Source organism: Urocitellus parryii, chromosome 2, assembly GCF_045843805.1.
Source record: "Urocitellus parryii isolate mUroPar1 chromosome 2, mUroPar1.hap1, whole genome shotgun sequence".
Classification (NCBI taxonomy): domain Eukaryota; kingdom Metazoa; phylum Chordata; class Mammalia; order Rodentia; family Sciuridae; genus Urocitellus; species Urocitellus parryii.
In genome coordinates this window covers 98,180,671-98,194,336 of record NC_135532.1, presented here as the reverse complement: position 1 = coordinate 98,194,336, position 13,666 = coordinate 98,180,671, and the positions used below count along the sequence as shown (strand labels likewise).

Below are 13,666 nucleotides of genomic sequence, written 5' to 3'. Positions count from 1 at the left end.
TATTATAGTTCGTGAAGGTCCAAATTCTATATCACTTCTGAAGTTTGCAGTAGTAAGTTTTCCAGAACATAGTATTGAATCCTAATATATACCTAGGTGGCAGGTATAGAGCCATGAGGTGAAACTAGGACATCAGGTTCAAGTCTCAGATCTCTCGCTCCAGGCAGATCATTGAGCCTATCTGAGTTTCATTTTTTCTTTTCATACAAAGAGGATAATAGCACTTGCTCTGAAAATCCACAGGTTTATTTTAAGGATCAATTGAAATAGTATGATGAAATGATTTTTATAAACTACAATAATGTAAATATATGCTACTTTGTGTATTGTGCACTAGTGCACCCAAAGCTTGGATTTTCCAAATGTCTGCAGTATCACCTTTTAGCTGGTTTCTTTAGAGGAGATAAACTAAGTCTGTTTCTTTGATCTGAACAGGGTAGTCTGGTTCTCTTTTTAAGAACTTCATTTGGAAATCAAAGGCTAATATAACCTTTTCGAATAGTTTCTTTTTATTTTCCAAAGATAATTTTCTTCATTTTTCCTTTAGTAGTTTTGGCCTTTCAAGTGGCTGTTCAAAGTATTGCCTATGGTTTCTTTTGGGGGTGGGGTGGGGGAGGTACCAGAAATTGAACCCAGGGACTCTGCAGTGAGCCACATCCCCAGCCCTATTTTGTGTTTTATTTAGAGACAGGGTCTCAGTGAGTTGCGTAGTACCTTACTTTTTGCTGAGGCTGCTTTGAACTTGAAATGCTCCTGACTCAGCCTCCTGAGCCGCTGGGATTATAGGTGTGCAACATCGTGCCTGGCCTTATGGTTTTTTTATCCAGGAAGTTTTGCAAAATATTATACTCATTCATCTCTTGCTGTTTTGCTCAAAAGGAATGAATAAGCTACATTTTAATAATTTTTTGCTTAGTGTGTTTCAAAGTAGATCGTTCATGTTTGAGAATTTATTTTTCAAACATGAACAGTTTAAATTTTATGATAGGGCTGGGGATGTGGCTCAAGCGGTAGCACGCTCGCCTGGCATGCGTGCGGCCCGGGTTCGATCCTCAGCACCACATACCAACAAAGATGTTGTGTCTGCCGAGAACTAAAAAATAAATATTAAAAATTCTCTCTCTCTCCTCTCTCACTCTCTCTTTAAAAATAAATAAATAAATAAATAAATAAATTTTATAATATTCTCCAAGCTAATTTATATCTTTATCTTGGATCAGTTTCAATGATCCACATGGGAAAAAAAAGTCTAACAGCAGACTTAAAATCTTAAGCTTTCATGTGAAATCTCCTCTAAAGTAATATTTTGTAAGTTATAAATTATGATTATACTCTTCTTGTACCTTAAGAAATGGAGGGAAATTACTGTCGGGAACTGTGAGGTCTAGGTTAGGTCTCTTCTTTGCCTCTTGTTGCCTTTACAGCACGTTAATCTCTTTGGGCTTCATTATTCCTGCCTGTAAAATAATGGAGTGAATCCAGGTAATCTCCACAGTCTCTCAGCTCACAGACCTTTTGAAGACTAAATGAAATAATATTAGAAGGCAAGAAAATAATCAAAATTCTTTTATAGGTTCCTTGTAGTAAAAGCTTTGTAGTTCTGAAATAGACTTAAAATGGTACAAAACACAAGAGTTTTCATTGTTTAGACCCATAGTTTATTTAGCAGTATTTCCTCTTCTCTTTTCCTTTTTTGGTGATACATAAACTAAAGAAATGGATTACATGCATTGCTTTGCCAAACTGATGTAATACATATATTGAATTCTTGACTCAAAACACAAAAAGGGCCTATGGAATGATCACAAACAAGAAAACGGACATTTATCAGTCCTCACAGACAGCAAAACAAAAGACCCACCTCTTATTTAAACTTAATTGTTGAGTTGATATACATCCAAAATACATAGTAATCTATTGCTAAGTGAAATACCAGTGCTAACAATGGGGAAGTTTCCATCCATGTTCAAATACATACCCTTGACAACACCACAGAACATTCCTCATGCTCCCTTCCCACTGCTGCTTCCTTGCCAGAGGTAGCATTCCTGGCTTTTCACACTATAGTTGTATTATGCTTGTTTTCACTTTTAAATAAGTGGCATGGTAGCATGTATTCTTTTCAGTCTGTTTTATTGTTTTTGTTCATCCTCCATTTAGGAGATTTGTCCATGCTGTTGGTGTAGCTGTAGTTTGTTTATTTAGTCCATTGTGTGACCATGCACAATTTACATTTCCAGCATACTGCTAATGAAGAGTAGGTGATTACTAGGTTTTTCCAAAATAATAATTTGTAATATCTTGCAAAATGATGTTATTGTGAACATTTGTGTGTGTGTGTTATTTGGTATATACCTAGAAGTAAAGTTGCTGGGCTACATTTCAGTTTTAGTAGAAAATGACAAACTGCCAAAGTGGTTTTACCAGATAATCCTTTCACCAGTGGGGTATTGCCAGTATTCAGTATAGCTCATTCTTGCAAATACCTAATATCATCAATTGTTTTGTTTTCCAGCTTTTTACTTGGAAATAATTTCTAATTTTACAGAAGTTAAAATAGCACAAAAAGTACATGTATTCTACTAACATGTAGTATTTTGAATGTATATAAAGTCTTTTAATTTCCAGATGAAAGGACTTACTTTGCTTGATCTTTTTTGGGGGAGAGGGGGTGGTGCTGGGGATTGAACTAAGGGATACTTTATCACTGAGCTATGTCCCTAGCCCTTTTATATTTTTCTTTTGAGACAAGCTCTAAGTTGCTGAGGCTTTCCTTGAACTTACGATCCTCTTGCCTTAGCCTCCCTAGTCACTGGGGTTACAGGCTTGTGTCACTGTCCCCTACTTAATTGCTAGTTCTTTTACATTGTGTTCAGAGTAGTGTTTGTAATATTTTATTTCACAGAACTTACTCTGGTATTTGTGCTCTGATGTTTGATAGATTTTTGAGAAGATGGTACATTCTCTATGTAAAGATACGGTGTTTGATACATATCATATATATCCAGAGATCTAAATTATTGATTATATTGTTTAAATCTTTTATTTCCTTTCCTATTTGTTCATTTCATACACAGAAATGTTTTCAAGTTTCTTATATTTTTGTTTCTTTTGGAATCTCATCTGGTTTTTGTTTAATTTTTTTATTTTAAAAAAATATTTTTTAGAAGTAGTTGGACACAATACCTTTATTTTGTTTTTATTTTTATGTGGTGCTGAGGATTGACCCAGGGCCTCCCATGTGCTAGACGAGAACTCTACCAATGAGCCACAATCCCGGCCCCTGGTTTTGTTTTAAATAAATAGTTGCTGTATTTTTTGATACATAGAATTCATAAATTATGTTAGTTGGAATGTGGAATGTGCCTTTCAATATTATAGAAATCAACTTTGATATTAGGATTTCATTCCCTGTTCCCTTTTTACATTTGCCTCATAAATAAATATGCATTTTAAAATTTTTAGCCTTTTTGGATTGCTTGCATTTTAAGTATATCCTCTCTGACTTAGTTGGGTTTTGCTTTATGGCCAATTTAAAAATCTTCTAATTAGGTAAGTTAAGCCTATTCATGTTCAAGATGACTAACTTGATCTTAGTTGTCATAATTCGATGTAATTTATGATTATGCATACATATTATGTGTCTTTGCTTAGCATGACCTCTCTATTTTTCCTTTTGGTATTTAGGGTAGATTTTTTTCTTCTTCTCCTGGTTATTTTTATATTAATACCTTATAAAGTACCCTTAAGTCACCCTTTTCTTTAATTATTTGTCAGTTTTGGGGGGGATGAGTACTGGGGATTGAATTTGGGCACTCAACCACTAAGCCACATCCCCATCCCCAGCCCTATTTTGTAATTTATTTAGAGACAGGATCTCACTGAGTTGCTTACTGCCTCACTCTTTTACTGAGGCTGGCTTTGAACTCACTATCCTTATGCCTCAGCCTCCCAAGCTACTGGGATCTTAGGCGTGCGCTGTCTTATTTGTCAGTTTTCAATTGTGTCTTGACTCCCACTTGTTGCCTCTAGCAGTGATCTTATTCTTCTTTTCCCCTAGCTCTGTTCTTTTTTGTTGCATTTTTCTACTCTGTCAGAAAATAAAGTGTTTATGTGTTCTTCAACCCATGGACCTCATGGTTGTTGGGTCCTAATTCTACATTCAAATATATGAAATGCTTACTGTCCTTTATGAAGTCTTCCATCATCTTTTGGTAGGATGAAGTTCATTCTCTAGTAGATCTCTCAAGATTGGCACATGTGCACAATATTCCTTATGTTCGGCATGTTTACAGGTTCTGCTATGGCCTTAATTCTTCAACAGATTGCTTGCTTTGGATGTACCATTCTTGGTTTGCAACTTTTTCTGGAGTTTCCTGTACATGTTCCTCTACTACTGTCCTGCTTTGTATGTGTCAACAAAATCCATTTTGAAAAAACTACGTATCATGAAAAAACTACGTATCGTGTCTTTAGAGATATTAGACAAAATTTTCAGAACCTGTTTTGTGTCACTTATAATAGTGACTATGTATCTTTTTGCCTAGAAGCCATATGAATTTTTCTTTTATCTTCAAAGTCTATTGGTTATAAGAATATGTCTCCATATTAATTAATTTCAATCAGTTCTTCCCGGGATGTGGTAGGTTTTCAAATGTTTAGAACTTGGTTCCTTCAAATTTTTGGTCTGAGAGTTTAGAAGAATGGAGCTACCTATCAACTGAGTGAGTAAAATAGGTTGAAACTGGCATCTAAACATTCTGAGTTCACATTTAGACACCCGAAATTTGAGATACTTGTAGATATCCAAGAACTGTTTTCAGGGCAATTCCATATAGAGCCTGAGGTTGGTCTGGACTTGATAGAAATTTGGGAAGATGAATTCATAGATAATATTTCAAACTCTATGAAAATAGTATATGCCTAGAGAAACATATACATATACTAGGAGAAGACAAAGAAAGAAAGAACACCTCAAAGTGTTCAACTTAGAAGAGAAACCAGCAAAGAAAGCTGAGAAGGCACACAGTGGGCAGGGTTTGGTGGGGAATCAATAAAGAAAAGTATTTCAGAGAAGAATAGAGTACTAACTATATCTGATGCTACTGAGAGAATAAGAAAGGTAAGAACAGAAAGTTTATCACTGGATTTTTGCATTATGAAGGTCAATGATGAGCTCAACAGTAAAGATTTTGGTGGTATGGTAGATAGGTATGAAATCTCTCAAGGGTTTCTAAGAACTGGAGACATTGAAGTGGGATGTAATATAATATGCCAGTAGTCCCACCCACTCTGGAGGCTTAGTTGGGAGGATGCTGGAGCCTAGGAGTTCAAGACCAGCCTGAACAATATGATTGGGAGATCCTGTCTCCAAAGAAAAAAAATGGAGTTATGGACTATAAATTGTGCCATTAAGGAGTCTTCATTGTAAGGGAGGCCAGGAAATGAGGTTATATTTACTAGGGCAAAGAACTGTCAAAAGACTGTTTTGTGTTTAATATAGAAGAAACTTACGTATGCCAGTGTGACTGATCTAGTAGAGAGCCAGGTGATGGTGCAAATGAGTGAAGGTGGAATTGGTGGAGCCACATCTTTGAGTTGGTGAGAGGGGTCAAAATCTGGTGCTTTGGTCAAGGACAATACCAGGAGGGCAGTAGTGTTGGTGGCATAGGTACTGAAGCCAGGTGTTTATGGTATGGGAGCCTCTAATTTCTTTTATGTATAAAGAGTCCTCTAAAATTTCCTGAAAAAATTTTTATAATTACCATCTAGAAAGATTTATCATTGTTTTTGGAACATAGATTAAATATTTTAAAACTATATAGAAATAATGTAGATCCTATTAAAAACATAGGCAGAAATAGTGTAAAAAAATCTGAAAGGAACGATTGAGGGTAGCCATTGGTCCTGCTGGTTATAAACCTATAAAATTGTAGTAACTAAAGCAGCATGTTACTGTCACATGAATACTCAAACAAATATACAAGATTATGCCCTGTTGATTAGAAAATTTATTATGTGATAAAGATGGTGCTCAAATCAGACAGAGAGCAGCCATCTGAAAACACAATTGAGATTAAAGCCCAAACTTTACATCAGAATAAATTTTAGATGGTCAGATATTTAAATGCAAGAAATGAAGCCATAAAAATTCTAAAATGAGGGCTGGGGTTGTGGCCCAGTGGTAGAGTGCTTGCCTAGCGTGTGTGAGGCACTGGGTTCAATCCTAAGCACCACATAAAAAAAATAAATAAAAGGCATTGTGTCCGACTACAACTAAAAAAATAATAATAATAATAATTCTAAAATGAACCATGAGTTAGTTTTTTAAAAATAATTAACATATGCCCTAAAGGAAATAAAAGATTCACATGAATTTGACAGCATTAAAAAATTTTGCAGTTGGCAAAATTTGATAAATGATGAATTGGGACTGAATATGTGGGAAGTATATCACAGTAGATATATACACTTATAAATGAACATGAAGGAATGTGACAATGTATTCATATATGTGAATATTAAAAAGACTAACAACCCAATAGAAAAATGGGCTAAGATGGGGCACATAGTTCTCACAAAAAATTAAATTATGCATATATAAATATATTTAACCTTAGTAAGTATAAAGAGTGAAAATTAAAGTGTACAGATAAAATTATGTAACCTATTAGACTGGCAAAAAAAGAAAAATCTAAGCCAGGTGTGGGTGGCATGTGCTTGTAGACCCAGCTACATGTAAGGCTGAAGCAGGAGGATCTCATGAGTCCAGGAGTTTGAGGCCAGACTGGGCCACACATAAGATTGCATCTTACTGAAAAAAGAGAAAAATGTGATTATGTTCTGTACTGTCAGGCATGTTTGGAAACATTTTCACACTTTGGTCATGAGCATGTCAGTGTTGGTGAATTAATTTTACTTGAAAAAGTCCCTTTTTTCTTAGTTTTTCTTTTTATTCTTCTATCCTCCTTTTTCTCTTTGTCTTTGCTCTTTCTTCCTTTCTCTCTTCTCTCTTCTTCTTTAACTCTCCCTTTTCTGTATATATGTAGGATGCACTTGCAGCCTTGGAAACTCCAGGAGGTCCCAGCCAACAGAAAAGGAAACTGAGTACACCACTCTCAGAAGTCATTGTCAGAAACTTGAAACTCGCTTTGGCAAATAGTTCTCGCAATTCAGTTGCTCTTTCTGCCAGCCCTCAACTGAAGGATGCCCAATCAAAGAAGGTAGACTTAGTTTTCTTATCAACTAGAAGTTTTAAACTAAAATGTTTAGAATAATAGTGGCTGATATTTTCTTTTATCTTTTACATATAGGAAGACACTCCAAAACCCCTTCACAAAGTTGTGGTGTATGTTAGTAAAAAGCTCAATAAGAAGCAGAATGAACTAAATGGAATTGCTGCCTCCCTAGGAGCAGATTACAGGTAGTTGCCCATCTTTGTTTTTGGTGATGACATGGACTGTGTTTATGAGGGATTCTAAAAGTTATCATGAGTATTTACAAGAAAATGTTTATTTCACCTTTCAGTCACATTTGCAAAATGACTTTCAAATTTCCACATCTTTTGAAAATATCATCTCACATATCAATTCATTCTTCCATGTATATATATTTTTAAATTTTGATTTGTTATATATGACAACAGGATGCATCATGATTCATATTATACATATAGAGCACAATTTCTCATATCTCTGGTTGTACACAAAATAGAGTCACATCCTTCAGGTCTTCATACATGTACTTAGGGTAATGATATGAACTCCAGATAGGGCAAAGGGGAAAAGGGAGGGAGGGGAAGGAGGGGTATAGGGGTAGAAAAAACTATAGCATCCATGTATGTTTTTTAGAGATATTAGATAAATTTTTCAGAACCTGTTTTGTGTCACTTATAATAGTAATAGAAACTCGGGATACATGAATGATCAATACAGTTTAAAAGAATTCCTACTTTCAAGCCAGGCTACATAGCGCACACCTGTAATCCTAGCGGCTCCAGAGGATGAGGCAATAGGATTGCAAATTTAAAGCCAGCCTCAGCAATTGGGCGCTCAGCAACTCAGTGAGACCCTGTCTCTAAATAAAATACAAAATAGGGTTAGGGTTGGCTCAGTGGTCAAGAGCCCCTGAGTTCAATCCCTGGTACCCCCGCCCCCCGCTTTGTATCTTTTTTTCCTTCTTAAGAGATAGGTTCTTGGGCTGGCATGTACCTCAGTTGTGGAGTGCTTGCCCACCATGGAGGAGGCTTGGGTTCAAACCCAGCAATGCAAAAAAACACAGAGAGAGACTTATTATGTTGTCCTGGCTTGCCTCAAACTCTGGGCTCAAGTGATCCTCCTGTGTCAGTCACCCCTGTAGCTGGGGCTGAGGCCTGGCTAATTGGTGTCATTTTTAGGAATTTGGAGACTAAGCTGTCAGATGTGCCTTCAACCTAAAAGTCTTAGGCTAGAGATAGGTCCCAAGTACAAATAACCTGAGTGTCAGGGACTAAGAGACTCTTAACTGTCCCAGCTACTGTTGTGCTGGCTTTGTTGATCATTTCTGTTCATCCACTCATGGGTAGTGGTTGGTTTTATAAATGACAAATAATTTGAGGAATATGATTATTAGTTTTATCTTCTTCTTTTAATTAGTTTCCCATTTGATAAAGAATTAAGTCAGGAGAATATAAAAATAAAATTTACCTGTAATAGGGGCCTGGGGTTGTAGCTCAATGGTAGAGCACTTGCCTAGTACGTGTGAGGCACTGAGTTCAATTCTCAGCACCATGTAAAAATAAATAAATAAATAAAAGTATTGTGTCCACCTACAACTAAAAATTTTTTTTAAAATTTATCTGTAATAGTTATAAGCTTCTTAGTATTTAATACATCTTGTGAAATAGAACTTTCTTGTTTATTATTTGTATTATCTATTATGTTGTTCACCTGTTGATATATTTTTATTTTATAAGATTTGAGATGTTAGGCCCTCTCAGTATTAAAAAAATGATAAAATTTATTGCTGAAATTCCTAAACAGACTTTAACTGTTCAGTTGTATTAATTTTAGTTAAAACAGCAGAAAATAACTTATTTATATAGAGAGCATAACTTTTTATATATAAAACATTCTAGATTTCATCTAATTATAAACAACCAATTTTGCCTATATGATTTTGTGGAGACATTACAAATCATACAGAATATGGAATAATTGTGTACGCAACTGTTCATCAGAATTCTAGTATCCCTGCACCTGTTCCTTATCCCCCATAAAATACTAGCACCCTCCAGCATATGAATATATTATTGTTGTTACAACCAAAGTTTTTCTTCATACCTCTTAAAGTAGCACCTGCTGACAGGTCCCAAGTACAAATAGCATGAGTGTCAGTGGAAATACTGGTCTAGACCAAGGGTCAGTGACCCATCATCTGGGTTTTTGTAGTAAAGCTTCATTGAAGCATAGCAATGCCTGTTCATTTGTAAGTGGTCATTGACTGCTTTCACATAACAAGGCAAGAGTTGGAGTAGTTGCAAAAGACATTTGCCTGTAGAGCGTAAAGTGTTTACCATCTGGCCTGTTAAAAAAAAAAATGATAGGAACTATCTATAGCTACTTGTTTTTTCTTAAAGGGCCTCTGAGGACTAAAACTCGTAGTTTCTATATTATCACAGTGGAGTTGAATGGTAAACCCAAGATGATTGATTGTGTTTTTTCTGAATTATCTTGATAGTTTATTTAAATATTTTTATTTTACTGTTTCTCCCTCTGCTGACATACTAGTGATTAAATAGTGGTCCTTATCCATGCTAGGCAAGCATTATACCTAAGCTACACCCCCCCAACCCTTTTTAAAATTTTATTTTGAGACACAATTTGCTAAATTTCCAGGCTGGCCTCCAGCTTGTGATCCTTCTGCCTCAGCCTCCCAAGTAGCTGAGATTACAATTGTATGCCATTATGCCCAGCTAAATATTTTTAAATATATATAATTAATTACCACTACAGCAGAATTAGAGGTTGTTGCTAGGAGCACTTACAGTTGAATTAGGGAAGATGTGTGTCTGTGATCGGTAGGAAAGAGAGATACTTATCATTTAGAGAGAAATACTACTTAATTTGCTTAACTTGGCTATTTTAAAAGATTCAGAGATTTCTTATTTAGGAAATGGAAAATATCAAGCATCCATGAAAAGGATTTATTTTGGTGATTGTATTTAGAAACCCAATTTGTATTTTCTTCTCTTTGGTTTTTACTTAAGCTTTTGAAAGATGACTGTTTTGTAGATTTTCCCAGATTAAGAGAATCAGGAGATTTTAGTGTGGCACAAGAGTTAAGAACAAGGATTTTGAAGTCAAACCTGACTCTACCACTTATTGAATGTTCTTGGACAAGTTATTTTACTGTGTTCCTCCAGTGTTTTAGGATTTTTGAGAAGTAGGAAGAGTATATCATCTGTTGTGAGGCATAAAGCAAATACACAGTGAAGAGTGAAGTCGAACAACTGGAAGACAGACTTGGGTGTTTTGCAACATTTTATGAATTTGAAAATACCTTTATGGCTACTATAAAGTGATACATATTATGACAACAAAATTGAAACAATTAGAAAAGTATAGACTAATATATTTTATTTCTAGTACTAGGGATTGAACCTGAAGCACTTTACCACTGTGCTACATCCCTAGTCCTCATTTTTTATTTTGAGATGGGTCTCCCTAAGTTGTTAAGGCTGCCCTCAAACTTGGGATCTTCCTGCCTCAACCTCCTGTGTTGCTGGGGTTATAGGTGTGTACCACCACACCCAGCATACAGTAAAATTTTAAAGGATGTTCTTCTAAACATCTCTCCATATTTATATAGCTAGAGATATATAAAATTTGTTAAAAATTAAAGTTTTAATGTTATTGCTTACTCTAGTTCCGAAAATTTTCTGCTGGATAGAATATTCTGTTCATAGTGAATAATGATCACCTCAAACTAATGGGATATTTCTTTTAGTTATTTGCTTTGTTGCATTTGATTGTTTCAGGTGGAGTTTTGATGACACGGTAACTCATTTCATCTATCAAGGCCGACCAAATGACAGTAATCGAGAGTATAAGTCTATAAAAGAAAGAGGAATACACATTGTTTCTGAGCACTGGCTTTTAGAAGTAAGCAATGCTTTATTGTATCCCTTCTCTGTTAATTGAAAATGTTTATAGCCTGGCACTGTGGCTCATGCCTATGATCCCAACAACTTGGAAGTTTGGGATTGCAAATTCTAAGGAGGATTGCAAGTTCTAGGGAAGTCTGAGCAACTTAGCAAGACTCTGTCTCATAATAAAAAGTGCTGAGGATATAGCTCCTGGTAAAGCATCTGTGGGTTCAATAACTACTCCCCCCCCCCAAAAAAAAATGTATTTACAAACATTTCAGAGCACAAAACAGTTTCCATGTCTGTAAACAAGTTTGGTAATCTTGGTAAGCTGTGTGTGGCAGCATGTCATGGCACGAGCATGTGTTAGAGCAGAACCACTCACCTCGTAGCCAGAAAGTGAAAGAGAAGCCAGGCCGAGAGGTCCAGACCTGTAATCCCAGCGGTTCGAGAGGCTGAGACAGGAGGATGGCGAGTTCAAAGCCAGCCTCAGCAAAAATGAGGGGCTGAGCAACTCAAGTGAGACCCGGTCTCTAAATAAAATACAAAATAGGGCTGGGGATGTGGCTCAGTGGTTGAATGTCCCTGAGTTCTATCCCCAGTAGCCAAAAAAAGAGAAAGTAGAAGAAAAAGGAAGGAGTTGGAGTCCCACTCTCCCTTTTGAGGGCATATCCCTTACTCCCCACCAAAGACCTCCCATTAGGCCCCAGCTCTTAAAGTTTTCATCACTTCTCAATAGATCTAAGCTGGGGACCAAGCCTCTTAACACACCCACCTTTTGGGGACACTGAAGTCCAGACCACAATACATATTTCATCTCTTTGACATCAAAAACTTTTTTATTTTTATTTGATTTTTATTGCCTTATTATTTAACAAATCTTCGATGGGTACTCTTTCTATTCTGATTCTTTTCACTAGTTAAAAACAGTATGAATAAATTGAACCTGGTGGTACACACATGTAATCCCAGCTACCTGGGAGGCTGAGGCAGGAGGTTCACAGATTCTAGGCAAGCCTGGGCAACTTAGGAGTCCCCATCTCAAAAGATCAAAGGGGTTGAGGTATAACTCAGTGGTGGAGCACTTAACTTCCATGTGCAAGGCAAGGATAGAACAGAATCACTCTGCATGGATTCTGTTCCTAGGATTGCCCCTACTCCAAATGTGTATATGTGTGTGTGTGTGTGTGTGTGTGCGCGCGCGAGTGCACACTCGTGGGTGAATGAAAATTTTATAATAATTTGAGAGCAACTAATTTAACAGAGTAATACAATTTAGAACCCTCTTTTTCCTTTCCTTTCTTTGTATTCCCTGAAGTAATTGATACCTCAGCAAAAGCACAAAAATAGAATTAGATTTTATACTTTAGTGGCCATGACATTTAAAAAGGACAGTTTGGCTGGGGATAGCTCAGTTGGTAGAGGGTTTTTCTTTTTCACTGTAAACTCTTCCCTCCCACCCCTTCTTAAGGGGCACTTAACCACTGAGCTACATCCCCAGTCCTTTTTATTTTTTTATTTTGAAACAGGGTCTTACTAAGTTGCTGAGACTGGCCTTGAACTTGTGATCCTCCTGCCTCAACCTCCTAAATTGCTGAGATTACAGGCATGTACCACTGTGCCCAGCCATAAACTGCTTTCTTTTTAACTGTAATATTGTGAACTTTTACAGGCTGTATTGGTTGTTCTTTTCCTCCTTAACATCTTACCACAGGCTGTATTGGTTGTTCTTTTCCTCCTTAACATCTTTCAGTCAATTCTGTTTCAAAACACTATTGTATTGCAGTGTGCCCAGGAATATAAGCGTCTTCCTGAATCTCTTTATCCATATACTTATAATCCCAAAATGAGCCTGGATATCAGTACCGTGCAAGATGGCAGACTCTGTAACAGCCGAGTGCCCTCAGCTGTCTCTGCAGCAGAGGATGAAGAGGTAGGCAATGTGCACAGTACATCCCACCCCAAGCTGTATATGTAATCATAGATTGCTATGGAACCTTATCCAGTGGCTTCATTTGAGCAATTATAATTTCTCTCTTTGAACAGCCAGATCATTTGCCTGTAGAAGAAAATGGTACAGAAAACATGACCACCAGTAATAAAGAATCAGCACTGTCAGATGGAAATGAAAAGAATGATTCTAAAGGAGGTAAAGCTTTTTAAATTACAAAAAGAAAAGGTTAAAAATACATGTTTGACACAGTTGTTTTCTGTTACTGAATACTGGCAAACCATGTGTGTGTGTGAGTGTGTTTGAAGATTAAGTCAAGATTCTGTGCCATTTGATGAAGTTTAAGTGATTTAAGAGTGAGACTTGTGGAATGGAACCAGCTATTTTACAGAGTCACTGTGATATAATTGTTCCATTAAAGATAGGAAGAGTTGTTTGTTTTCCTTTCTTGTCCTGGGGATTGAACACAGGGACACTACCACTGAACTACATCCCCAGCCCTTCTTGTTATTTAGTTGGCGACAGGGTCTCACTAAGTTGCCAAGGCTGGCCTTAAATTTGGAATCCTCTCATCTCAGCTTCCACAGTTG

At 36.5% G+C, this 13,666-nt stretch overlaps 1 protein-coding gene across 2 annotated transcripts in view; it reads left to right on the top strand.

Annotated features, from left to right (window-relative positions):
• Topbp1 (DNA topoisomerase II binding protein 1) overlaps positions 1–13,666 on the top strand; it is a 55,596-nt gene that overhangs the window by 27,897 nt on the left and 14,033 nt on the right. For both annotated transcript variants that reach the window (XM_077793605.1, XM_077793608.1), the window contains 5 exons: positions 7,050–7,223; positions 7,314–7,423; positions 11,018–11,141; positions 12,912–13,058; positions 13,172–13,274. In XM_077793605.1, the coding sequence (XP_077649731.1) occupies positions 7,050–7,223; positions 7,314–7,423; positions 11,018–11,141; positions 12,912–13,058; positions 13,172–13,274 (658 nt within the window). The remainder of the gene's footprint in view (positions 1–7,049; positions 7,224–7,313; positions 7,424–11,017; positions 11,142–12,911; positions 13,059–13,171; positions 13,275–13,666) is intronic.